This window comes from Ovis aries, chromosome 20 (assembly GCF_016772045.2).
Source record: "Ovis aries strain OAR_USU_Benz2616 breed Rambouillet chromosome 20, ARS-UI_Ramb_v3.0, whole genome shotgun sequence".
In the NCBI taxonomy this organism is placed as follows: Eukaryota; Metazoa; Chordata; class Mammalia; order Artiodactyla; family Bovidae; genus Ovis; species Ovis aries.
Genome location: NC_056073.1, coordinates 13071011 through 13098716, shown reverse-complemented (window position 1 = coordinate 13098716; position 27706 = coordinate 13071011). Strand labels below are relative to the sequence as shown.

The 27706-nt window shown below is 56.4% G+C and overlaps 1 protein-coding gene across 1 annotated transcript in view; it reads left to right on the top strand.

Moving 5' to 3' along the window:
- Positions 1-27494, top strand: part of KCNK5 (potassium two pore domain channel subfamily K member 5) — a 41003-nt gene extending 13509 nt beyond the window's left edge. The window contains exons 2-5 of the mRNA XM_004018797.6: positions 20541-20652; positions 21819-21985; positions 22314-22482; positions 24932-27494. Coding sequence (XP_004018846.3) covers positions 20541-20652; positions 21819-21985; positions 22314-22482; positions 24932-25791 — 1308 coding nt within the window. The 3' untranslated portion in view covers positions 25792-27494. The remainder of the gene's footprint in view (positions 1-20540; positions 20653-21818; positions 21986-22313; positions 22483-24931) is intronic.
- The last annotated feature ends 212 nt before the right edge of the window (positions 27495-27706 follow it).

The following is a 27706-nucleotide window of genomic DNA, read 5'->3' as shown; positions in this document are numbered from 1 at the left end:
TGCATCAGGACCACCGACTCAGAAAACTTGTCATGGTTTACCCCGCAGACTTAGACCACACGGGGGGAGCAGAGTCCAGAGCACATGGGCCACTGCAGAGACCTAGGCTCTGAGTCTGATCCTTGCCAAGAGCCAGGGTCCTTGCAGTGGCCCCAGAAGATCTAGACTCTGCTCCCTGTGGGGTCTTGCCTCTGTCTGGATCCCTATCCTTGATCCCTGCTGCAGACTGGAGGCCGTGCCCCTAGGGTGAGGAGGCTGTCTAAAACCCTGCACGCTCACAGCACTTCTCAACCTTTACCAGGAACTCAGGTCTGTGTCCACTGATAACGTCAGTCACCTTGCAGGTGGGGGCAGAGAGAGGCGTTCCAGCCGTCACTCGACAGCAGGGACCGCAGCTGGCACCTGGTGAAGGAAGAGCAGGTGGGAGCCGTCCCACACCGCAGGGACTCCCTACAGGGGGACCATAGGCGCTGTGCAAATTCATGTGCAGATAAGACAACTGAGGCAGAGGATTAAATAAGTCATTCCAGGTCACACAAAAGCTAGTTAATCGGCCTGAACCCAAGCCTCTGGGTTCAGAGCCCCGCAGAGTTGCCCCGTTTAGACTCCGTGATGTCCTAAATCAGGGCCTCTTTTACCAGCCGTGCTGGGCCAGCAGCCCCTCCTAGAGACTGGCTTTCTCCTTGGATCCTGTTGGCTCTAGCCACCCCCTCCCCGCCCCCTCCACCCCAAAGCACACCGGGCTTGCTCACTGGCCCTTTGCTGGGCACCGCTCTCTTCAGCCTTTGTGGGTCCTGACATCGCTGCTTCCTGACCTGGTTTAGGTTTGTTCACCATTTGCAGTGTGAAAGGTTTGAGAGCAGGAGAAACCTGGGTTAGGTAAGTCAGTGCCACAGTTCAGGGCCAGTGCCGTCGGCTCCATCCCTGCTCCCAGCCCGCTCCCCTGGCATCCTTATGGACCTGTCAGGCCCTGACCCTTCACTGCAGGATTTGTGGGTCAGGGCACCCAGAGTCCAAGCTCTCAAGAAAAAAAATCAAAGACCTGGAAGAGGGAAGTACAGCTTGCCTCTTGGCGATGGGGTTCCTGTCTGAATCTCCCCAGCAGCTACAGCCACACTTGTGACTCGTCCCCTACTTGGCTTCCCCAGGGCTAATCCCTCCTGGGACTGTGGTCTCCCCCTGAGGAGGGGACAGCTCTTGCCTTGCCTTTCCCATCACCCGCTCAGATCTGCCTGCATGACTGGGGTCAGGCTGGCTATTTTGCGGCGAGCAGAGGACCCCCGGGGGTGGGTGAGCCCTCCATGGACGTGAGTGTTGGTTTTGGCTTGGGTGCCCCTTGTGTCTCATTCAAGGTTCTTGTTCCCCCCATGCCTCTGGGTGCAGGACGGCACCTGTTCAGACTCTCCGGAGGAGAAAGAACGGCAGCCACATGCCCTCCCCACAGCTCCTGTTCAAATAAAACTCTCTCGCCTGCCTCCCGGGTCGAGGAATGCATCCTGACAGTGTTAGCTTTGGATTTGTGCCCTGCACTGCGCTGCACTGCGCCGCCCCCCTCAACCCCACCCCGCAGCATCCCGCCCCCTTTGGAGCAGTGGGTGGAAGGGCTGCCTCTGGCCGAGGGAGAGTGCTGAGTGGGCTGAGCTCACTGGTGCAGTAATGTCTTGTCAGCACCCCCCGGGGAGCAGGAAAAGGGAGGGTGTCCTGGTTATCAGCTTTTCAACACCCTACCTCACCCAGCCCCCGGGGACGCGGGAAGACAGAGCCGGGTCCTGGGCCTGGCTGAGCGGACTTGCTGTGGACTAGGTAGGTCCCTCCTCTCTCTGAGCCAAGGACTTCTTCACTAAGGCCGATTAGAGTCTCACTGAGCGCCAGCACTTTGCCCATTGCTGGTTCAAGGTTTATGGGAATTATGAGCTGTATTTAGACATTAGCCTTGCCTTTGAGGTAGAATCTGCTTGCAACGCGGTAGACTCAGGTTCGATCCCTGGGTCGGGAAGATCCCCTGGAGAAGGAAATGGCAACCCACTCCAGTATTCTTGCCTGGAGAATCCCATGGACAGAGAAGTCTGGTGGGCTCCAGTGCGTGAGGTCACAAGAGCTGTACGTGACCTACCTACCTACCTACCTACCTAAGGCCCTGCGATGTATATGAAGGATTATGCAGGTACAGCAGGCTGTAGGGGCCTTTCATATGCTCCAAGGTAGAAATGTTGCTATAGGTGGGGGTTGGGGGGAGATGCCAGGGAGGGCTCCCCTGACCTTGAGGGTTGCCTTCTATGAGCCCCCTCATTTTCTGAGCACCTCCTTGCCCCCACGTTAGAGCACATTGCTCTGGGGTTGTGCCTTGTCTGCACTCCTTCCCTCCTCCCATCAGGCCCTTAACTGTGCCCCACTGGATCTGAGATCGCTCGCTGTGTGAGAGGGTAATGATTAATGGACATCCGAGCCACGATGCCGTATCTACCTCTCCTTTGACCTCTGTCCCCCAGTCCCCACAGCCCAAACGTAGGACCATCAGAACCCACCTCCAATCTGCAAAACTCCTGTCCTTCCAGTGGGGGCCGTGCCTGGCCCGATTCTACCCTGACCTCGCAAGAACTCTGGGACAGCCCCCCACCCCCACCCCACCCTGCTGCTGTGCACAATGCACCTGAGCGGGGACACTCTGTCCTCTGTTGGGATAGGTCCATAGGTTGCCTGGAAGAGTACGTCAGTCCCCCTCCCCAACGCCCTGCCCCCTCCGCACCCCAGGTGTGCATGTCTGGACCCAGAGCTGGCTCCCCAAGCCCACGCCAGGGCAACTTCCAAGTCGTGGGGGGGGAGTGGTGGGCACTTTTGAGTCCTGCTCTAGACAGTGCCCGCCTCCACCAAGCCAGGGGTTCAGAGTTCACAGGTTTCCGTGAACGGGCACGCCCACTCTTTTTGGAATGCCCCAGAGCCTAGAGCTGCTTGATCCCCTGTCTCTCCTACTTGCTCTGTGTTGGAGTCATTGTGTACAAGTCTGAAAATTTTCCCTTCCCGAAGCTGGTTTCCATCTGTGCACACACTCTCCACTCCCCACCCCCCCAGCACCCCGCCATGCTTCCCTGCCCCACCCCACTGCTCTGCTTATAGTTGGATCCCTGCTTATTGAGCAACCCGGTGGGCTTTGACCTGGGGAGTGGGAGACCTGCTGGGGCCCTGGAATACGGGGCGGTTTTCCAGGGCTTCAGTTTGGTGTTCTCAGTGGGGCTGAGCTATGAGCTAGACTGGAAGTGAGACAGAAACAAGACGGGGGTGAGGGCAGCCTAGACCCGTTTTCTGAGTTGGTGCCGAGTTTGGGTTGAATCACTGAAACTCGATGTGAAAACAGAAGGCCAGCGGCGCTGAATTGGAAGCAGGGTTATTGATGCCTTTTCTGTCTCTGCCTCCCTAATTTTCTGAAATGCTGTTGTTTTGCAGTTGTACTGTGAGAAATTGAATTTTCTGAAAGGGTAAGATGCACGCACATAGCATCAGCCACTTCTACCCTGGCTATTTTTAATGCATGAGGTACACAAAGCACAAAGAAACACGGGTTTAACGGCAGCGCACACTCTGAAAACTAGTATCACCTCTGAAATTGCTAAACAATGTGTGATTGTTTTTCAGTTGAGCTGCCAGAGGGCTGACTTCCTGGGCAGCAGGGCTGTTGAACACTTTGAAGAGAAGGGTCTCAAAGACTGGAGAAACCAGGCGGGCTTTTAGTGTGCAGACCAAGAAGTCTGAGATTGAACACAATCTGGTAGTCACCAAGAAGAGAATGCAGAGCTGGGGGAGTCGCAGGGGCTGTCCCCTGTGTTGGGGTCAGTGTCTCCTACAAGGAAAGGGGTGCTGCAGAGACCAAGGCCTCAGTGTGTATTCAGCCCTTACCATTCCCACTGGGGCCCAGGAAGACTTTGCCTCCTTGCCTTTAGGGATGGACCGCCGCCCCCGCCCCCAAACCACAAAAAATATACCACAGGCAAAGGGAAGAATTGGGACAACCCACGACCACGCATGTCATTCAGAGTCAAGAGTATGCTACAGACTGTGACCCAAGGCTTGGGTGAGCCCTGGGGGTCCGGGGGAAAGCAGGCCCTCCCTGCCTAAGTAGATGTGTTGTGTCTGACTGCATCAGTATGGTAATTAGCACTCACAGGCCACGAATCGGTTTTAACATGATGTTACTAACTATTGTACCTGTTTAGTTTTTAATTAAAATTAATGAAATTTAGGGACTTCCCTGGCAGCTGAGACTCTGTGCTTCCAATGCAATATGAGGTGTGGGTTTGATCCCTGGTTAGGGAGCTAAGATTCCACATGCCGCACAGCATGGCCCCAGAATTTAAAAAAAATTGAAATTAATAAAATTTGAACTTAGTTCCTCCATCACACTGCCCACAGTCCTAGGGCTCAGTAGCCACAGGGTTCCTTCAGCACGGAGAGTCTGCTAGTGGAATCTGCTGAGGTTCCTAAGGGCACGTTGGCTTCTCTTGGTGTTTTGTAGATTCTGTCCTGCTCTGGGGTGGGTGAGGGCAGAGCTGGCCGGCAGCCTTGGAGTGGGGAGGGTGATGTGCTGAGAACCCATAGATGGAGCGGGTTGCCCCGTCCCCCGCAGTGGGACGCTTGCAAGCTTCTCAGAGGTGAGCATCCCCCAGACTGGTTTGCCAGGGTCTGTAGACTGTCCTGTCAGCTCTGTCCCTGCAGACTCAGGGGAGTGTGTGTTTGGCAGGGACTGTCCTGGCCTCGCCTTGGCTTGCCTGCTGCTTCCTCCTGCCGTCTTCCCATGTCGTGTAACGCCTCCCATCTGCCTGTCTGTCCTTAGATGCGAGGTCCGACTGGGAAGGGCCTGTGTCTTGTTCGTGTCTTCTTTTGTGCTCAGCTAGTACTTAAGGCAATGGCACCCCACTCCAGTACTGTTGCCTGGAAAATCCCATGGACGGAGGAGCCTGGTAGGCTGCAGTCCATGGGGTCGCTAAGAGTCGGACACGACTGAGTGACTTGACTTTCACTTTTCACTTTCATGCATTGGAGAAGGAACTGGCAGCCCACTCCAGTGTTCTTGCCTGGAGAATCCCAGGGACGGGGGAGCCTGGTGGGCTGCCATCTGTGGGGTCGCACAGAGTCGGACACGACTGAAGCAACTTAGCAACAGCAGCAGCAGTACTTAAGGAGTCAATCGACCTGAGCTGCGTCGTGTGAGGAAAGATTGCCTGGGACTCTGGTTGCATCTTTCCTTGGGTTAGCTTAGGTTGGGTGGTTGGTTCTGTACGGGGTTTGGGGGCTGGTGTCTGGTCAGCCGTGGCGTGTGTACTGGGCGTGTGTGAAGGACAGGGAAGCCTGGCGTGCTGTAGTCTGTAGGGTCAAGGAGGGTCGGATGCGGCTTAGTGACTGAACCACAACGTAGGGGCGGGAACAACTCCAGAAAGGGGAACAGCTCAGGGCCTCCGAGTGGGAGGAAGGGTGAAAGGAGCCCCATTCCATCTGGTCCTCAGGTCACCCTGCTGTTTCTGGGAGGTGACCCATGGGGCAGAGGGCAGACCGTGTCCTGGAAGCCCACTGCTAGGTCTCTAGTTTAGACCCTAGCAGCCCAGATAAGACTGCCATCTTCAGCAGACCTGGGGGTAAATGGACCTCCCTGGATGGACCTGAGAAGTCTCCATGCCAGCTGCCACTCAAAGTATTTCATGAGAAACTCGGTTCTGCAGGGGGGCAGGATGTAGCCACTTGAGGAGGAGGTCTTGCTCCCCCGCTGACCCTTGCATGACTTGGAAATCTGCTGGCATTTGCTTTCCTATCTTTGAGCCTCCCCTGGCACGCAATGCACCAGGAGGCTGGGAGAAAGCCCTACCGCCAACAGCAGCAGGTATTTAGAAACCAGGAGTTCCAAGTCGGGGCATCTTCAGCTTTATTGGCGCACCTGCTTCATGCTCATCACGTTCTTGCCTATTGAGCCTTTCGACCCATAACCCTGTGAATTGATGGGGGGAGGCGAGAGGGGGCAGCACTGTCTTCCATTGGGTCAGTCAAGAAACTGAAGCCATGACGAGGAAGGCTGGGAAACATCTGATATTGTGCAGGTCTGGGTGTCAAAAGTTCCTGCATGACCCTAGGAAGGTTAAGGGCTGCCAGAGCCTGGGTAGGTGTTGGGGGGGTTAAGCAGGCTTGGAAAAGGCCTTGCTTAAAATCAACGCCCTGATGAGGGAGGATGAGGGAACGTGTGGCCTGGTCTTGGTCCTTCCTGCCTCCCGGTGTCTCACCATGGGGCTGTCTCAGAGTCTGGGTTCTCCCGCTGCATCACTGGGGGAGTTTCCATTTCCTGTGGCCTCGCCTGTCCCTGGTCCTGAGCCCCAGGTCAGAGGATGGGAGGTGTTCCTAACCCCCACCGCAACCCCTCTAGCTCAGCCTCTAGAGGTGTGAAGAAGGTTGGCTGTACTTTTCCACACCTTCATACAAAACAGCTCTGTGTTGCTGTTACCCTGGTCATGCCGTGGAAGAGGGGTGGCGTTCTGTCCTCCCAGGGTGGAAAAAGCAGAGGTAGTAGCTGTGCCTTTGTGCTTTATGCTGGGCAGGAAAGGCAAGGGTGGTGGAGTGGCCGGGGTGGGGGGCATGGGTTGCGTGTATCAGGCTCTGTTCCTTTCCCCCAATTTGGGGATCTCTTTCATTTCTCATCCCTGTGATCTCCAGATAGGGGCCTTGGTGGCTGGAGCCCTGATTCACCTGGTGTGGTGCCATGTCTGTGTCCAGCCGCCCGGCCGGGGGCTTGAGGAGTCTGCACCTCGGGGCACCCAGCCCCCCTTGCATCTGCCCCAGGGATGCTCACAGTTGTCAGCAGCATGGTCTTGGCCCTGGTCTCTCATGGTGTCTTCTGGCGATGAGAGCCATCGAGGCAGAAGGCGCCCCACCCTGCAAAGAGTACCACTTACCCCAAAACGCCTGTGCCAGCGCGCTGGTGGTTCCTTGTGCAATTTATTCCAGAGACGATGGAGACCAGCTGTTGTCCGTCTCCAGCTGGAGACTGAACCAAAGGAAATGGGCTTGGACTGCAGCCGGTGGGGGGATTTAGGTTGGAGGCAGACAATAAGGAAGGGTTTTGTGGCAGGTGGCTGGCTCTCGGGGCTCCTGCAGGCGGCTTTGTGGAGAGGGAAGAGGGTCAGGTCGGGTCATGCATGGAGGCAGCAGGGCCAGGCTGGGGCGGACAGGGGTGGTTTGTAATAAACCGACGTGGAGGGTGACCTCATGGGTATGGAGAGGCTCCGCTGCCACTCCTCGTGCAGGGCTGATACCACCGCCTAGTATCTTTCTGGCTTTTTCTTGTTTTCATTAGTGAAGAGGTTTACAGTTTAACCACCTGGTCATCTTAAACAAATGATGATAAATGGATAGACTTAATAATCCCTTATCGTCAGAACCCTAAACTTCAAGGATGGGCAGTTACTTATTACCCGGAGCTGCAGCCACAGCAAACGGAGCAGGAAAGGAGGGGAGGCAGATGGAGAGGCCTCTCGCGTGGCCCCTGGTGGGGGCAGTTTGCCAGGGGCCTGGGATGTGGTCCTCTGAGGGCCGGAGGTGAGGGTGTCAGCCACATCCTTCTCCCAAGGGCACGGGCATTCCTGGGTGGCATGAATGTGGGGTTGGTGGGCAGCTTTCATCTCCTGGAGAGGGGGATCCAGGGGTGTCAGTTGCGGGGGAGCCTTGTCCTCAGGATCCCAGGAGAAACAGAGCTTCATTTTTCCCCCCTCCCCTGCCTCCAGGCCCCCACCCTTCATCACCCGCCAGCCTCTTCCCTCCGGAATCCTGATGGTTCCAAAGTCTGCCGTGCAGCTGAGTCACCAGGGCTGGGACCTCTGGGGGCTCTGGACTTGCGGACAGGTGGGGTGGGGTGGGATGACAGGCACACTGGGCAGAGAAACACAAAGCCATCGGCCTGGGCCGGCCACCTCTGCCAGGAGTGCCCACCTCATCCAGCCGGAACCTGTGTTACATACAGCATCAGCACCCACCTCTGTGCCCTGGAAGGCGTACGTCTCAGAGACTGAGTCCCTCGTTTGGCCAATACTGAGTACCTGCCAGTGTCAGGTTCTGGGAATGAAAATGAGCGAAACCTCTTTCTCTGAAAGCCTTCAGAGCTCGTGGTCTACCAACCAGACAGCAGATCCTAATAGAACATCCTGGGCCATGGGGAGATAAGTACTGTCGCAAGCTCTGATCTTCCAGGTAGTGGTCGCCAGGAAGGAGGGTGTTCCAGGTGACCCCTGCCCAGCTCTGCGTCTACAGCTCTGGAGGCCCTGTGCCCTGGGCACAAACCCCAAAAATGGAGAGGACCTCACCACCGCCCCCCGTTCTTCCCAGTTTACTTTTCTGCCCAGCACACACCCTGTATGTCCAGCACTACACTACACAGCATTTCACGTAATCTGCATCCCAACCCAAGAGAGTCTTGGTGCCCCTCCTTTCCAGAGGCAGAAGGGGAAGCTCAGATCGGCGAGAGGACATGCCCCAGGTGACCTGCTGATGAGCCATGGAGCTGGGGGTTGAAGCTGTGTGTGTCTGTGCCAAAGCCCAGTCTTAGCTCTTCTGCCCCAGGTCTGCCTACAGAGGGTCCCGACTTGAGGGTGTGGTTTCCCAGTGGGTTAGCTGTCCCAGGGTGTGTTGTCCAGGCTGCCGTGAAGACGGGGGAGGCAGGCTGGCACAGGCAGTCCCAGCCCAGGACTGGGAGACGGCGGATCAGCAGTTCCTGTGACCTCCTTTGTGGCCTGCTTGAGCGCTGTTTTTGGAAACCTCAAGGGGCTGGGGACTTGCCTTGCTTTCTGCTTCCATCCCGCTGCCAGGCTGGGGTAAACCAAAGGCGTCTCTGGGGAGGAGAGGGGGACATAAGCAATCACGCATCTGATAGAATCGCAGGATTAAACTGCACACCCTTTTCTAGCTCTCCATCACCCGGGTCTGCCCCTCTCCTATCACTCACCTTCCTTGCTCCACTTTGGTTGGCATTTCTGAGCCTGACCCCAGGTGGGGGCGAGATGGATAGTTTACTTGTTTGGTGGAAAGGGCCCTCAACTGAGAGTCTGGGCTTTCGGCTGGTTCTGCTCTGTCCTTTGTCATGAGCTTGCTGTGTGACCTCTTCTGTGTCACTAGCCCTCTCTGATCAGTTTCCTCAGCTACAAAATGGAAATACAATATCCATGTTGCTTGCCTAGCCTACAGGGTCTTGAGTCTCGAATGAAATTAGGGCCAGAGGAGTTGTTGGTAGGAAAGATACCTGATGAATGGGGTTTTGGCCAGAAGGAGGGAGATGTTGGCTCTGCCTCCAGAGCCTTGTTACAGAGGAGTTGAATGGAGCCCAGAAAGATTTGTCAGCTTGCCTGCAAAGGACAAGCCAGGAGCCAAATCCCCTGCAGGGACCTCTCACTCCCTGGTGACCCACACCCCTGTGGGGAAGGAGGGCCTGTTGGAGGGGTCCTGGCTGACTAATTTCCTGCCTTTGAGTTGTTGGCCCAGAAGTTGGGAGATGGCTCTTGGTAACCATCAAAGTAGAAAGATAGCCACACCCCCAGGATCTCGATTCTGGGGGCAGGGAAAGGGCCTGGTCATGAATCCAGGCCAAGCATCCCAGACAGGGCAGAGATGCCAGCATAAGGCCATGAGCCAGGTCACAGCCGCCCTGGAGCACGACAGTGGTTGTGGGATCAGGAAGCTGCAGGTGGGTGAAGGGTGTTCTTCTTGTCCCTTAAGCCTCACTGGACATGCCACCTGCCCCGAGTCCTTCAGAAAATGAAGCAGGGAGTGGAGTCTGAGAACATGGCTCTGGGGTCAACTGGTGTCTCTGTTTGGGTGGGAGGGGGTTCTTGCCTACTCCCCAGGGTCGCTCTCGGGCAGCACAGCTGTGGGACCAGGACTGGCCCTGGAGGTCCCCTGTGTCCGCTCATACCGGGATTTCCAGTGTCACTCATCAGCTGGGCCCTCCAGGTGCCTGAGAACACTTGTTGACATCCCATCCTGAGCTCCGGCCCCTCCAGCCCTAGTCTGTTTGCTTTAGCCAAACCCACAGCCCTCCATGGGGCAGGCGATCCCTGCAGGACTCTGCCCTGGCCTCGGCTCTCATGGAGAGGCGCCCAGCTGCCCCAGGGGAGGAGGAGGCGTGTTACCGACCCAGCCTGAGAACAATGGGGGCAGGGTCACCTGCCTTGTTTTCATTGTCCCTCCTGAGAGCAGACGGGCTCCCGGGCCTGAGAAAGTCGGAAACCCAGAGGTTTCTGCTGAAAATGCGCTTACCTCTGGCCTGGGCTTTCCCCACGAGCGTGAGACCTCGCAGTGCCTCTGAGCTCTGCAAGCTGCTGAGAGATGGCCCAGGAGGGGAAACCCAAGGGCAGATGGGAGGACAGCCATCCATCCCTGGCTGCCGTGCTGACCCCTGGGGCGGGCTGGACTGGGCCTTCCCCGTAACTAGGAGAGAGGGTGGTTTGAATCTAGGACGGTGGTTTTGAAATGGGCTGCACATAATATTAGTTATCTGGGACAGCTTTTCAGCAGCTTGATTCCCAGTCCACACCCCAGAGCATTTCTGTCTGAATCTCCCAGGGTAGCACCCATGCAGGACTATTTCCCCAAGCTGCCCCCAACCCTGGGTGGTCTCCACATGCAGCCCGGTTAAGAAGCAGTACTGGTGACCCTTCCCCTTGGGAGATGCCTTGAGGGTGGGGTCGGGTGCCTCTTTCCACCTTGCCTGGTGAGGATGTGTGGGTTTCTGGGGTTGGGAAGGGATTGTATTTTGTACCCCAGGGCATCCTCCGGTTGCTGTTTCCTCCCTGGGCTGAGGGAGGGCAGCCTGGCTGGCACCAGGCATGGTCCTTTAGGGACCAAGGCGCAGTGAGGCGCCTTCCTCATCCTGCAGTGGGATCTGGGGGGATCAAGGAAGGAAGTGGGGTGAAGAATAAGACTCGCTTCTGACTCAAGCAGCCTGGCTTGCTGGGGCCTCGGGAAGAGCTGGAGCTGGTGGCCAGTAGGCTGAATCCTGAGAATGAAAATGTATTTTCTCAAATGGGCTGTGGATTTTGGGGGGGGCGGGGAGGTGGCGGGAGGGGAAATGGAGCTTGGGAGGTGCTGAACTAGGCTCAGAAGTTATGGTTCTGGACAAAGGAAAATACGAATTATACAAAAGTGTCCCCTGCTCAGACAGGGGGACCCCTGTGGTCCTAGGCCAACCTTGGTTCCTGGAGAATCTCAGTAAGTGACCTGAACTGAACGAAGGTCTTCAGACCCTACATTAACTTCCTAGTGTACCAACCAAGTCTCCAGCAATTTGTCTTTCCTTCTTGGCTCCCCTGCTGGCTCAGATGGCAGAGAATCTGCCTGCTGTGCCAGGGACCTGGATTCGATCCCCAAGTCATGAAGATCCCCTGGAGAAGGGAATGGCTTCCTACTCCTGTATTTCTTACCTGGGGAATTTTATGGACAGAGGAGCCTGGCAGGCGACAGTCCATGGGGTCACAAAGAGTTGGACATGACTGAACGACTGATACTTTCTTTCTACTAAAAACATGATAGGTATTTGGGTAGACACTGGAGCGGGCTTCCCTGGTGACTCAGTGGTAAAGAATCTGCCTTCCAATGCAGCAGACTCGGGCTCAACCCCTGGTCTGGGAAGATCCCCTGGAGTCAGAAATGGCAAGACACTCCAGTATTCTTGCCAGGGAAATCCCAGGGATGGAGGAGCCTTGCAGGCTGCCGTCGATGGGGTCTCAAGGAGTAGGACACAACTGAGCAACTAAACAACAGGCATCGGAGCAAAACTGAAAAAGCAGATAAGCAGGATTGGAGCAAAAGTGAAAATGCAGATAAGCAAAATACAAGTCTACAAAGTCCACATTGCAAGGGCCCAGGTCAAGTCTTAACAGAGACAAGATAGGGCCCTGCCCCCACGTCTCTGCACCTGTTCCCCGCCTGGGAGAGTCAGGGCCGGGGTGAGCCGGGCCCACAGCTGGGAGGCAGGTGTCAGGGTGGCGCCATTGGGCCCCTGCCAATGCCCGGCTCCTAAACAGATCCTGCCCTCCTAGCCACACCTGGCCACCTGGGCTGCGGAGACTGGGCTGCGGGGAGGGTCCTGCACATCTTGCCTCCTGGCTGGGGAGCTGGAAGGCTGAGCCCTGCACCCACGTCACCCCCACTTAGGCAGCAGATAAGGGGACTAATCTGAAGCTTGTTAACTGCTTTCTGAGCACCTAGGTCAACCGCAAGGAATACCTGTGAGTGAGGCCCAAGCGTTGTGTTTATTTAAACTCCGGGTAGTTCCACTGGGTGGAGGGAGAGCCCCTGCCCCAGCAGTTGGGTGGCATCCACCTTTTCTGAAGACTAGCCCAGCACCACTCCCCAACCCTGTTGGGGAAGATGCTTATGATGCTTTTGAGCCATGGTGTTGGAGAAGACTCTTGAGAGTCCCTTGGACTGCAAGGAGATCCAACCAGTCCATTCTAAAGGAGATCAGTCCTGAGTGTTCATTGGAAGGACTGATGCTGAAGCTGAAACTCCAATATTTTGGCCAGCTGATGCAAAGAACTGACTCATTGGAAAAGACTCTGACGCTGGGAGGGATTGAAGGCAGGAGGAGAAGGGGGCGACAGAGGAGATTGTTGGATGGCATCACCGACTCGATGGAGATGAGTTTGAGTAAACTCCGGGAGTTGGCAATGGACAGGGAGGCCTGGCATGCTGCAGTCCATGGGGTTGCAAAGAGTCGGACGCGACTGAGTGACTGAACTGAACTGAGGAGCTGAGTCAGCCTGAGCCCGGGCGAGTGAGAGGAGTGGAGATAATGGAGGGCTCAGATAATCGTCTTCACGCCTCTAATTTGTCCTGGGAGTAAGAGGTTAACAGATACTCACCTTCTCGCCAAGATACTGATAGCGTAGGTCTGCCGGCAGTCCCCGAAAGACCTCAGAGGGAGGGTGGGCCACACAGCTGATCGGCGAGCTCTACCCACTGCGCCCCGCCAACCCCGGCCTCTCCCCCGCTCAGGCTGCCGCAGGGAGCCCCAGTGCGTGGGCTCCGGGGTCCGCCCCTGCTCTCCTCTATCTGCTCATCAGTTTGCAGTGTCAAAGAACGTGAGAAACATTGTTCTGAACAAGCCTGACTTGTTCAGCATCTATTTGTCTGAAAAGTGCCTATGATAGGTTTACTAATCCGCACTTCTGTCTGTTCTGTTAAGACTCTGCCCCTGCGACCCTTTGCCACAAACTCCCTGTGGGATCATGACCCCACCCCAGCCCCCTTCCCTGAGGATGGACGTACAGTCAAACGTGGACGTACAGGAAGAGCCCAGCCCAGAGACGAGGAGGTGGATGGGCATTGGGCTGACAGTGGAGCCGGGGGATGTCTTAACGGGGGCTTAAGACTAGGGTTCAGAGACGCCCTCATGCCTGGCCTCCACCCCACCTTAGTGAGCACGGGGTTGGGGACCAGCATGTGTCCTTGTTCTGCCGTGCAGGCGGCCGGCCAGGGTGGCTGGGAGCCCCTAGAGGGCAGAGGTCGAGAGAGATGGGCTGTCTGAGGGCTGCGGCAGTGCGTCTGGGTGTGCCTCTGTTTCCCTGCCTCTGCTGCCTGGGGGGAGCCTGGACACACCCCCCAACCCTCAGGCCTCCTGACTCCAGGGGCCCCTACCTGCTGGTCTCATCCAGGCCTGGCCTCCAGGTGCAGAGACGTAAATTCCATGCCCTTTGATTTATCTTTGTGGGCCTGCAGTGGGGTGTCAGGTCACTGCTGGGGCTGGTTTCCTGAAGGCCACATGTACCGTGTGGTCATGACACTGACTCCAGTCACCTTTATTCAGGGCTTCCGGGGTGTGTTCAAGAGTGGGTGCTGTTTTTGACTGATGGAGAAACTAAGGCTGATAGTGTGTGATTTACACAGGAACTTGGTGCCAGCACTTGAGAGAGGACCCCCTGCCCACCAAGTAACCCCCAGGTCCGCCGCACGTGTCCATGAGCCTCTGCCCAGGGTGGGGGCACGAATCTGGTTGGAGAACCCTATCGCCCTCCTTTATAGCCCTCTTCCTGCTCTCCGCACACCCACTGCCTCTCAGAAGTTTCGGAGGGTGCAGGCCCCCTCTTCTGGCAGGAGGGACGGTCCCTCTAGTCACTCCAGGGACTCTCCCAGCCCCACTGCCACTCGCTCTGCCATCTTGGGCAAGGGGGCTTTTGTTTGCCCCCCTCACCTGACCCCTTTCCCAACCCCTGACCTCCAGGGTCTGCCCTCTGTTCTCGAAACCTGGTGACCGCCCCCATCCCTCCACCCCTGGATGCTTGTGGTCCCAGCAGCCCTGCGTCCCTCCCCTGACCTCACCAGCTCCACTCGTACTGGGGTTTGACTCTGCTTCCCACCCTCTTGCCAGATAAAGCTGTGCACCTTGTTGCTGATGCACAATATAATCCACGGGGTGGTTTATGAGATCTGCCTGCAGAGTAACCCTGAGAAGGAGCTGAAGGAAGGATGTGGGAGGGGGAGTCAGTCGAGGTCAGGGAAGATGCCCTCATTCTTACGCACTTAATAAATGTGTGCTCCGCAGATAAAAGTCCTGCCCTCACGGAGCTTTCTTTCTAGGGGAGTCAGTCTCTGCATTCCTGTGGCTACTTCCTTTGCATTTGTCTGACTGTGTTCTAGAAACCTGGGGTCACTCCTGTAGCCGAGAAGCCTATACCCTACACCCTCGTCTGTGGACAGAAGAGGTGTTGAGAGCCAGACGGCCTGGGTCCACGCTCTGGCTCCACCACTGCCTTGCAGGTTACTCAGCCTCTGTGCCTTGTTTGCCTCAGCTGTAAATGGAGGGAAGAGAACCTCCTTTACAAGGTTATAAACACTCAACAAGCTGATTTAAAATGCTTTGATTGGTGCTTGTCGTAAAACAAGTGCTCAAATATCAGCTACTGTTCAAATATGAATTATCATAATCTATGAAATAAGGAGTAATAAACCATGCCCTACCTCCCAAGGTGGCCGGGGGGCGGGGCGGGGGGCCAGGAGGGCCAAGTGAGAGACAGTCATGTTCTTCCTACTCTTCCACGTGCTTTGCACACATGACCATTGGCCTCGTTCTCTTTGCAGTCCAGAGGGACCAAGTGAGCGGAGGTGGAATGGGTTAGGGACGGATGCAGCCAGGGATGGTGAGGGACAACCACTTGGGTGCCTCCGACATGTGGGTCCAGCAGAGGCTGGCATCCTTGAGGTCAATCCTACGTGGCCAGGAAGGGACTCTGTGATCCTAGCGTGAGGCCTGACACAGAGCTGGAGACAAGGTGGGGAGCAGCCCTGTGGGTGCCCCGTAGCCGCCATCCACAGGCTGGCTGCCACCCGAAAGTGTTCTCTTATGGCCTGATGAAGGGAAGGCTGGACCTCAGCCCTGCTGCCCATGTCCGCAGGTGGGCAGGATGGGCCCTTTCTGGAGCTCTGCAGAATGCATCTCCGGAATGGGGGTGCCTGGCAGCTACCTTTGCACAGGAAACCCTGGATCCCTGGGGGATGAGGCGCCGTAGGGAACTCAGACTTCATGGACAGTGAGATTCTGAGAGAGTGGAGTCAGGGCAGCATGTTGCTTGAAGCCTAGGCAGAGGTGTGAGTGTCTCCTCCCTGACAGCTCTGTCTGAGTGGATGGGCTGGTTTTAGGGCACTGTTTTTCCAGGTGGTGCGAAGGGGTGGAGATATGCACTGGCCTCCTTCCTGCAGCCAGAACCCAGATCCCGGCTGGCTCCCCTGCCCACCCCGCTTCGTAGATTTTAGCATCCCTTAGGCAGTGGCACCCCACTCCAGTACTCTTGCCTGGAGAATCCCAGGGACGGCAGAGCCTGGTGGGCTGCCGTCTATGGGGTCGCACAGAGTCGGACACAACTTAGCAGCAGCAGGTTACTTAACCTCTCAGCCTCAGGTCCTTGTTTGCAAAATGAAAAAAATTATGGTGACTTCCTAGCAGGATTCTTTGCTCATTAAATGGGCTGGAGGCACATAAAGTGCTCAGCACAACGTTTGGTGCATGGTAACCACCAACCCCCCACCAATAAATCACAGCCACTTCTTTGCAAGGATGACAGGAGGGGCAGGGGTGGGGCGGGGATGGAACTCCATTCTGTCCTCAAACCAGAGCTGGGCCCAGGCTGTCTGCGGGATCCCCCTCTCCCATCGTTCTCTAGGGTGATGTGGAAAATGAAAATATTGTCTTGTGTGAATCTGGAAGCCAAGTTAAATCTTGTGCGTGAACAAGGTCCACCTTCTCCCGAGAAAGCAGCTTCCCTAACCCTGGGGGACCAGATGATGTGTCTAATGGCTCTCCTCACCCAGGGATGACCTCAGTCCTGGGTCAGCCTCTCTGTTCTGAGGGAGAGGGTCCCACCAGCCTTTGGGACCCTGCCCCTGACCTTAATCCGTGAGATGTTCCGACTGGAGCCACAGTGACCCATGGTGGGAACAGGGAGCAGGCTGCCCAAATTCACATCCGGACCTCTGCTCCCTAAGCCTCGCTTTCCTCACCTGTCAGGTGATGTCTGGCAAATTCGGGGAAGAGCCAGTCAGGGAATATGTATAAAAGCCCCGGCAAGAGGCATCTGACACACAGCAGCACTGAAATCCTCCATCTCCCTGCATGGGGATGGAGGCAAGCTGATCCGCAGGCCAGCTGCTTGGAAACCCTGGGCAGAGAAGCTTGGGGCATCCAGGAGCAGGGAGAGCAGGGAAGGGAGGGAGGTGAGGAGCCCAGCTGACTTGCAAGAGAAAGTCTAGAACCTGGCCCAGTTCTGCCAGTTAAGCTCTCAGCCTCTGTCTCCTGACATAACTACTGCCACTGGACTGTTGTAAGGGTGAGTGGCGCTTCTGGCCCTGGGGGGCTTAGGGCTCTTTGGAATGCCCCCATTTGTCCGCCCCTCTCTGGGTGACCGTGGAGAGATAATGGGGGTGAAGGGGACTGTGCATAGGGCTGTGACTCCCTGATAACCCAGGACAGAGGCCCCAAAGGACACACCATTGGTGGGGTGAAGGGCAAGAAGCCAGCTTTGCTGCTGCAAAGCTCCCAACAGTAATGCCTGCTTCAGTTACCCTGTTTTGCCAGCTCTTACATGTGATGTCTCCTTGTTATTGTTGTTTAGTCGCTCAGGTGTGTCCAGCTCTCTTGCAGCTCCATGGACAATAGCCCACCAGGCTTCTCTGTCCATGGGATTTCCCAGACAAGAATCCTGGAGTGGGTTGCCATTTCCTTCTCCAGGGGAATCGTCCCCACCCAGGGATTGAATCTGTGTCTCCTGCAGGCGAATTCTTTACCACTGAGTCACCAGCACTTAAGTAAATGGTTCCGCAGTCACAGGTAACCTTCGGCAGTCCGGTGGGGCTCAGTGGGTACAGTGTGGGCATGGCGGTGGGGCTGTCCTGAGCATCGCAGGGCGTCTCACCTCTCTGGTCCCTGCCCACTTCATGCCAGCAGCATCCCATCAGCCACGAGAGTAGATGTGCAAGAGGACAGGGATTCCGTCCTCTCTTGAAGCTCTCTCCCTGGTGCCCAAACGGTGCCCAGCACATGGGAGGCGCCCACTCAGGCAGCACTGGCAAACGTTCCCAGAGGGTGCAGCCTCCCCAGCTGAGAACCCCTTCTGCAGTCACACCTTCAGTATCCCTGAAGGGTACTGGTCTTCCTGGGTCTAAACTTCCTGTGATCAGAAATGGATGTCTAACCAAGGGCAGTCCATTCCGGCGGAACTCATTATCCAACGCATGCACAGCTGTTGCCTCCAGGACCTTGGCCCCTAGGTTAGCATGTCGTGAAGTCTGGCAGCCAGGAGTGGAGCAGAGTGCCCCGCGTGTGGCCTGACCTGCAGAGGGCGGTGGGCTGGTTGCCTCCCAGCCCTGAAGAGAGAAGGTGTTGACACTGCCCGAGATTGTATTTGCCTCCCTTTCTTTTGGCAGCCACCCTAGTGTTTGTTGGGTTGTGGTCAGCTAAAACCCAAGGCCTTTTCCCTTTGACCCTTTGGGTCAGTCTGTTCTAAGCCAAAGTATAAGACGTGAAAAATTTAAAAGACGTTAGTTCGGGCCCTTTTTTTTTTTTAAAGCTAGATCTCAACTTAAAAAAAATGGATTACTTATTTATTTATTTTGGCTGTGCAGGCCCGTCTCGAGTGCCGGTGAGCGAGGGCAGCTCTCTGGATGTGGTGCACAGGCTTCTCCTGGTGGTGACTTCTCTTGTTGAGGAGCGTGGGCTCTGGAGCTCTTGGGCTTCCATAGTTGTGGCACTTGCACTCAGTAGTTGGGGGTCCCAGGCTCTCGATCACAGTAGCTGTGGTACAAGGGCTTCATCGATCCGTGACGTGTGGGATCATCCCAGACCAGGGATTGAACCTGTGTCTCCTGCGTTGGTAGGCGGATTCTTCACCACTGAGCTGGCAGAGGCGCCCTGGGCCCATTTTTCCAGTCCAGATGGTGCCATTGCAGTGGGTCAGCTGTCTTCCCACCCCAGCCTTGTTCCCAGATTTGCACCCTTTGCAGATGAAACTGGTCAGCCATCTATCTCCTTGCTGTGCTCTGGATTAAAAGATTCAAGGGGCCTGGTCTTTGGCACGATGATGGAGACCTCGGGCCACACTGATAATGATCAGTACTTCTTGGGGTTGTTTGTCTGCCTTTATGTGGACCCGGATTAATCCCAGTTCCTCCCTGCATTTCTCTGTCTTCTCCACACGAATATCTTTGCACCCATCTGTTCCGCTGCCTCGCTGCTATCTGGATTGACTGCATTCCACCGAACTTCAAGGCTTTGCAGTCTCTTTGGAGTGGGAGATGCACTTAGCTGAGCATGACTTGCTCTGGTGAACCTGTGCTAGCAGCTTCCAGTGCCCACCGCTTCCTCTTTGAATCCGCCAAGTGCTCTGCTGTCTCCAGAGAGGAGTCAGCGAGAGTTCAGTTTGGAGTTTCTAGAGTCCACCCTTTCCTTTTGTGTGAGAAGGAGGTGGGGAGGCCGCTTCTGACATCTCTCCTGTTCCTCCGAGACTCCACGGGGTTCACCAGGGGTGGGGTTCCAATGCTGTGATTTCCCGGTCAGTGTCAGCTGTCTCGGGCTGTGCTTCCTGAGGACGGCGCTCCTCTCGTCACCCCCCACCCCCATAAGATGGAGATCTCAGATAGCAAAGACTGCAGCCAAAGGCGGCTGAGTGGTCCTGCTTTCCTTGCCATCTGTTTACACCCCGGGCCCTGGGACATTTCATTCTCCTATTAGAACATAGATGTCATGGCTTAGGAAACCTTTTGAGTTAACCTACAACCGGATGGACCAGTTGGCCTCTTTCCTATCTGAACATCCTGGTGTAAAGCGTCTGGCCAGCTCCGTGGCACCCTCTTTCTACTTTGCAGAGAAATGAGCAGGAAATAGCAGGGCGGGTGGGGAGGGGGTAGGCAGGGCAGTGAGCCATGTGGTTTGACAGCCTGTCAGATGAGCATGTCATCATGGAAAATTCTTGACAAAGTCTGCAGATCCACTTACACTGGCCTTCTGCCGCTTCAAACAGCACACTCCTTCAGGACAGCCCACCCTTCCCTCATTTCTCACCAAGCTTCAATCATGCCACGGGTAGAACTCCAGTTTTCCTGTCTCCTTCCTACTCCCGTGCTTGTCTCTGTCTTTCCTCGGTCCTAGGCTTGATTTCTAGGGGGAGTTTGTCGCGTTCCTGGTTTCTGGGCTGGATGGTCCATCCTGGGCCTCTCCCTGGGGGCAGGGCCAGGACCCCAGATCTTGGCACTTCCTTGGAGCCGCCTTGTGAAGCCCTGGCCCCCACTGATGGTGGGTGGAGTGAATGGAGGCAACCCTCAAGGATGGGGTGGAGGCTGGGTGGACAGGTTTGGCAGCTGTCTGTGTTCCTGGAATAGATAATAAAGACCTCTCCCTGGGCCTCCCAGTAGACCTCCCCAGGTGACCTCTCACCTGCTCTCCAAAGTGGCCAGGAGCTTCTTGGGAACTGATATGATGGTTTTGAGTCAGCCTGAAAAGTACACACCACCTTGATGACCAGACCAGCTGATGGGTCCACCCTCAGAAGACGGGTCCACAAGCTTCTGAGCTGACCTTAGCCAGTGCCCTGACAATGGGGGCCGGGGTATGAAGGGCCTGTGTGTAGGGGGTGTCCCTCCCAGGGCAATCCCGAAGTAGCACACTTCTCTGGAGGTCCTTCTGTCTTTTCTGTACCATGTCTGCCCTCTTTCAGAGGCATAAAATCTGGTGCGGTTCTCAAAGTGTGGTCCTTGGGCCATAACATCAGCATCACCTGGAAACTTGTTAGAAAGACACGTTCTCTGACATCTTCCAGAGCTACTGAATTCAGTTTACTGGGATTCATAGTCTTCCCAACTATGTGTCCTTGGGCAAATTACTTGACCTCTCTGATCCTCTATAAAATATTTCATCTCCTATAAATTGAAGACAATAATTGCCACTTTCTTATTGTGATGATTTAATAAGAATACTTATAAGGAGGTTCATAAAGTGCTGACCTCCTCTCTGATCTTCACTGTATATCTCCTTTTAGATAGTATCTGATGCTGCAGGACAGGGCGTGGCCATCACAGGGAACCAGACCTTCAACAACTGGAACTGGCCCAACGCGATGATTTTTGCAGCCACAGTCATCACCACCATCGGTAAGCCTTCTGAGATCTTCAGGATACCCTCTTCCATGCCCCAGCTCTGGTCACATGACCTCGTTGGGGTTAAAATCGGGCCAGCTGTACGCTGTCCTTTTGACACACCCCTGGAGATTTAGTAAGTGCTTGGTGACTGGCCATGCGTGGGAGACTGTTTTCTTCCAGAAGTCCTGACCTGGGCTCTTGGAGTAGAAAGGACACAGCAGGGCCAGAGCCATGTGGGAGGTCAAGCAGGTTTAGTCACTGCATAACCCCCAGCCCCTGCTTACGCACCAATCTGGGTGTCTGCACTGGTTATCTATGACTGATAACCAGCCATCCCAGAAGTTAGGGGTTTAGAATATAACTTATTCCCTGCTGGCTCCGACAGTGAAGCATCTGCCTGCAATGCAGGAAACCTGGGTTTGATTCCCGGGTTGGGATCCCTAGAGAAGGGAATGGAACGGCTCCCCACTCCAGTATTCTGGCCTGGAGAATTCCATGGACAGAGAAGCCTGGCAGGCTACAGTCCATGGGGTCCCAGAGAGTTGGACAAGACCGAGTGACTTTCACTTTCACTTTCTTGCAATGGTTCAATCCCTGGTCAGGGAAGATCCCACATGCCCCGGGGCAGCTAAGCCCATGCGCCACAACTACTGAGTCTGTGCTCCACAAAAAGGAAAACCATCGCAATTAGAAGCCTGCGCACTGCAACTAGAGAAAGCGCGTGAACAGCAGCAAAGACCCAGCACAGTCAAAAATAAAACAAGGAATTTTTTTCAAAGAAAAGAAATGAATGGCCGTCTTCGGCGACCATCTGCTACAGTGCTTCTGGAGTGTCTACCCAGGGAAGCTATTGACCTACGCCTTCTAATTTGCACAAGGGTCCCATACAGACTAGGACAGAACTTACTAATGGTGGAGGCCTAGTCCACCTTCAGGGAGCTCCCAGTCTGATGGAGAAGACGTAGCCCATACCATCATTTGCTGTGAATGATCAAGATCATAGCATGGTCAAGGAAAATTTCATTGCTTAGGTATTGATATTAGATCATTGTCAAGTGATCTTCGAGAATGGGCTTTCCTCCAGCTGTGTGTGGGGAAGGGGGTGGAGGTGGGGGCCACCCTGAGTCTGGGTCCGTCACCCACTGTGGCCCTGTTGGTCTCACTCTCTTCTTCCTCAGGTTATGGCAACGTGGCCCCCAAGACCCCCGCTGGGCGCCTCTTCTGTGTCTTCTATGGCCTCTTTGGGGTGCCGCTCTGTCTGACGTGGATCAGTGCCCTGGGCAAGTTCTTCGGGGGACGCGCCAAGAGGTTGGGCCAGTTCCTCACCAAGAGAGGCGTGAGCCTGGTATGTCTCCGTCCCTGGGTCCTGGGCAGAGGTGGGGAGGACCTTGGCAAGTGACTGTGGTTGGGGTGGGAAGGATCCCTGGATCCCAATACGGAAGTGTCGGGACAGATGGCAAGCAAGCCATTTCAGAGCCCCCTGCCCTCCCAGGTGAGGCTGGGAATGTCACTAACCCCCCTCTTTCCATGGGCAGTGAGCCTCCTTGCAGGCCTGGCGCCCAGCTGGCCTCCCCTCTGGCTACCTCCTCAGCACACTCTGGTGCTCTGCTGGGTTCCCCCAGTCTCCCCCACCCCAAACGTTGTCTGACTTGGTCTCCCTGCCCATCCCTCAGCGCAAGGCGCAGATCACGTGCACAGCCATCTTCATCCTGTGGGGAGTGCTGGTCCACCTGGTGATCCCGCCCTTCGTGTTCATGGTGACGGAGGAGTGGGACTACATCGAGGGCCTCTACTACTCCTTCATCACCATCTCCACCATCGGCTTCGGCGACTTCGTGGCCGGTGAGTCCTGCCCCTTGCCCCTGCCTCCCTGCCCTCTCTTCCTCTGCTTCTCCTCCAGTTTCAGCTCAGCTGTCCTTGCCCGGGGGCCCCGGTAGGCGTCCAGTGTCCTGGGTCTCCATCCAGTGGGGTCCTGACCCGGCCCTGCCGCTTATAGGATGAACCCAAGACAGAGAGTCATTGCAGGCATTTTCCCTTCTCCTTTCTTGCATGTGTGCTGAGCTGCTTCAGCCTTATCTGACTCTTTGTGACCCCGTGGACTGTAGCCCACCTGGCTCCCTCTGTCCATGGGATTCTCCAGGCAGGAATCCTGGAGTGGGCTGCCATGCCCTCCTCCAGGGGATCATCCTGACGCAGGGATGGAACCCAAGTCTTACGTCTCCTGCACTGGCAGGCGGGTTCTTTACCACTAGTGCCCCCTGGGAAGGCCCTTTCCTTTCTTAGAAGGTGGCTTTTCTCTCCTTTTCTGTTCGTGTTTTGTGTCTGGCCTCTTCCTCTCTTCTCCCCCGTCATGTGAGCTTAGGGGCTTAGGTGCACTATGGGCTAGAGACAGGACCTTCCGCCTGCCGGGTTTGTGTCTGTTACCCCAAGATCCTGTGGGCTGAGTCAGGGGCTGCTCCGCATCACAGCTGCCTCCTTCCATCGCTCACAGGTGATGAGGGCGCTGTGTTGGACACTTGACTCAGAGGCCAGAAACTTGGCTCTTGCCACAGGCAGCTTAAAAGACAAGAAAGGCCTCCTCCCAAGCTGCCCCGCTCCCTCTGGCCCGGACTCTCCCTCCCACCCCTCCCCTCCTTAATCCAGGCGGCGATAAGATTCTTTGACCCCTTTGTCAGCCACTTATGTCCTTGTGCCTGTGGGCTGCACAACGTCTTGATTCTTAATCTTCCTGAAAAAGCCCCGATCGCCTTTATGAGCCGGTGTGTGCTCGCCCCAGTGCCTGCTGCCCTGGCCGCTGACCCCTGCCTCTGCCCCAGGGCCTCTGATCTCTCCCCGCCCCCTTCCTTGGAAGCAGGGACAGGTCACTGCCCTCCCGCCCCATTGTAAATGGAGGCTTGGAATGCTGGAACTGGCAGCTGAGTGGGTGAGAGAAGCAAGGGAGGCTTGAATGCTGCATTGACACTGGCAGATCTGAGCCTGCTGCCCTGGAAGACAAATTTAGACGGAGGCACAATCCTGTCTTTGTCTAGCTGATGCGGCCCAGAGCAGGCTAAGGAGAAGCCTTTGCATTAGGGAAGCACAGAAAAATGTTTTAATTATACTTGCTTAGCTCCAGCAAGATGCCAAACCCTTGCCTCAGTTTCCCCATCTGTAAAATTGGTTAAAAAACAAAAAGGAATAGCGCCCACCAATCACAGGGTGTTAAACAATCAGATGAGTTGCTTTGCACATGTGCAGAGGGTAGGGCCCGGGTTATCATCATAACCTGCTTATAACCAGAGCCCTAAGGAAGATCAACAGCACCTCCTGTCTGCTAGGGAGATAGCCCCTTGCCTTCAGACCCCCTCCAGTCTGATGAGAGGTTTATAGTCCTTGCCCTAAGGGAGCCCCACTCTAGAAATGGCCCCCTTCCTGCAGTTACTTGTACAAGTTACTCCCAGTCTCAGGGCAGGAAGGGGGACATAGGATAGATAATAATATGGATCAACATGCCTGGAAATGTAAGGTGAGATCTCCACGATCCTGGAGGGTGGGGGAGTGGCCAGAACTGTGCGGGGTAACCCAGGAGGGCTCCCTGGGTCAGGGGTCTGGAGCCTGGCCTCGAAGGAGAGGGCACGGAGAGGGCAGAGCCCTACAGGCCACAGGAGGAGCCAGGAGGAGGAGGGTAGAAACAGGAAGCCAGGAGGCCAGCCAGACATCAGCAGAAGGAGAATCAAGACTGTCTAGGGTATTCTTGCCGGGACCTGTGCTCTTGGATGTCCCAGGCCGCTCCGCCAGCCTCACTTATGCTAAATGAGTGAGTCCATGCCCAGCAGGAGGATGCCAGCTGCCCTCTCACTTAATTTCTATGTAGGTTTTAATGGGACTGTAACACATACACCCAAAAGAGTACACAAAACAGTGTTGTGAATCAGTGTGTTGGTGAGTCATTGCAAGGCCAAGGTTCATGGCTTAGTTCCTGAGCCGGGTGCTGGCTTGTCTCCACCCACCCCCCAAACCCCTCCCCCTCGAGCCTCCCGCAGCCCAGGGAGCCACTCTCCTAACTTCCGACGGTGCAGGAAGGCCAGGCTGGGGTCCAGGACAGGCACACGGTGGCCAGGCCAAGGTCCCCCAGGGTGACGGGGTGTCGGCGTCTGCACAGGCATCCTTTCTTTTTCCTGGTGTATCCCCATCCCTGCTCTGTGCTCTCGAGCCGCGTCCGCTCTCGGGTGACATGGCCCTGGCCCCCGGTGTGCCTCCGGGTCCCTGCTGGCCCTCTCCCTATTCTCTGGGCTTCCTGACCCGCCTGCAGGTGTGAACCCCAGTGCCAACTACCACGCCCTGTACCGCTACTTCGTGGAGCTCTGGATCTACCTGGGGCTGGCCTGGCTGTCTCTGTTTGTCAACTGGAAGGTGAGCATGTTCGTGGAGGTGCACAAGGCCATTAAGAAGCGGCGCCGGCGGCGGAAAGAGTCCTTCGAGAGCTCCCCACACTCCAGGAAGGCCCTGCGGGTGGCGAGCGGTGCGGCGTCCAAGGACGTCAACATCTTCAGCTTCCTGTCCAAGAAGGAGGAGACGTACAATGACCTCATCAAGCAGATCGGGAAGAAGGCCATGAAAACCGGCGGCGGTGGGGAGCGGGGCCCGGGGCCGGGGCCCCCCAGGGGTGGGCTGCCAGCCCTGCCCGCCTCCCTGACCCCCCTGGTGGTCTACTCCAAGAGCCAAGCGCCCAGCTTGGAAGAGGTGTCCCAGACACTGCGGAGCAAAGGACACGTTTCGCGGCCCAGTGGAGAGGAGGCCGGGGCTGGACCCCCCGAGGAGGGCTCCCCCACCTCCGAGGTGTTCATTAACCAGCTGGACCGCATCAGCGAGGAGGGCGAGCCATGGGATGCCCAGGACTACCACCCACTGATCTTCCAGAACGCCGACATCACTTTTGTGAACGAGGAGGCTGGCCTGTTGGATGAGGACACCTCCAAGTCCTCGCTGGAGGACAACCTGGCCGGCGAGGAGAGGCCCCAGGAGGGGGCCACAGCCGAGGCGCCCCTGAACCTGGGCGAGTTCCCCTCCTCGGACGAGTCCACCTTCACCAGCACAGAGTCGGAGCTCTCCGTGCCTTACGAGCAGCTGATGAACGAATACAATAAGGCAAAGTGCCCCCAAGGCACGTGAGGGGGGGCCGGCCCCCCACCCCGCTTCCAGGGCTTCTCTTCTCAGCCTGGGGCATCCTGCCATGGCTGGCCCCTGGCCCCTGGCCTCTGGTGGGGGGCGCAGCCCTGGAACTGGGAGTGGGGGGCCAGGGGCCGCCCTCGCCTTCATCCCCTGCAGCTAGATGCCACAGGTCAGACGCAGCGCCCAGGACAGGCCTCTGTTCCCCAGCGAAATGGGTGCCCTGTTTGCGGGAGGCACCTGTCCCGAGCACGGCGGGCGTATCTGATGGTTCACGAACATGTGGGCTGGCAGGGCCGCTCCTGGCAAGGCCTGCGTCCGCGGGGGTCGTTGTCCTGTGTTAGGTTAAGACCGTCACACGGCTCTCTTAGGCTGGGGGCTTGGCCATGTGCATCCACCAGTATTAACGGGCTCCTGTGTGCCTGGCACCAAGACAGGCATCTCGGAGAGAGAGTGAGAGTGGTGTGAGAACCTGGGCTTGGGGCTGGGCACTTTAGCACCTCGGGGCCCTGCCTGGGGTTTGTGTTTAACCGCCCCCCAGTCCCACCTCGTCTGCCTGGCAACCCCTGCTGCAAACCTCAGGAGGGAAGAGTCTAGGGGAGGGGTGGGGAGCTAACAGGCAGATGCTGAAACACTCCTGATAACAGGGCAAGTCCCAGGCGTGGCCCACGGTCCCACTTGTGGACTTAGTGGGACGGAGCCCAGCCCAGCGCCCCGTTCCCTCAGTCACCCTTTGGCCAAGCAACAGCAGGCAGCTGAAAGCAGTGAAAGAGAGGCTGGGGCTCCAGGAGCTGCAGGAGTGGGCTTCTTCTGCCCCGGCTCCTGCCCTGCTGACTCCTCATTCCCTGTTCCCTGAGAATAAGGGCCTCGCCTCTCCCCGGATTGCTCTTGGCTCGCACGTGGGGAACGGCTAGATATGTGAATCCAGCTCCTCCCTCCAGCTGCTGTGTGTGTGTGTGTGTGTGCGTGCGTGCGTGCGTGTGCGTGCGTGTGTGTGTGTGAGAGAGGAAAGGATTTGCGATGGGGGGAGCAAAAAGATAATGTGAAACTGTACACAGACTGTTTCTGGCGAGGGACTGGCAGCATCCTTGGGTTCTCCGAGACACGCACCCTAGAGCCGGCTGCCTCTGCCCTGCATGTTTCATTTTGCTCTTTTGTTAAATGAACTGCTGTTTTTTAAATACCTGACATCTCTTGTTGGCTTCAGAGCCAGAGAGGGGAGGAAAGGTGGGGTCCCAAGGGTCGGGATGTCTGGTGTTCGCTCTCCTACCCCTCAACCCAATCGGACCTTTCTCGGTGACCTCAGCCAAGGTCATGGTGTCAGAATGGGGGGAGGGCATCAGTCGCAGGCGACTGCATGCTGGGTGTCGCCCGCACACCCCTTCTGCCCCTCAGGCCCCTCCCCAGTGGTGTTGGGCCAGAGAGGGCCGGAACCCCATCCACCCGCAGCAGTGAAGGTGGTGGGCGTGGGTATCCACACCCCACTCGGCCCCTAGCCCAGGGATGTGCTGGCCTGGCATCGGGGTGGGAAGGAGCGGCCTTCTGTCTTTCTGTGAAATGTTTTAACGAGTTTGTCTGTGTCCTGACCCCATTTGGCTGGGGTGTCACTGGCTGTCCTGGAATCACACACACTGTATGTACATACTGGAAATGATGTAAAATGTAATTTATTTTAACATTTTTACAATAAAACGTGAGATGGACAAGCCAGCCTGGTGTGTGCTGTGGGGACAAGGTGGGGGGCAGTCCATGAGGGACTGAGACAGAGGGGACCAAGGACAGCCTGGGGGTCAAGGGGAGAACTGGAGTAATCAGGAAGGGAGCAAACGAATCAAAGAGGTGAGGAGGCGGAGAAGGGGCAGGCTACTTAAGATGTGGCCGGGGCAGGCCTCATGGAGCAGGTGACAGCTGACAGGCC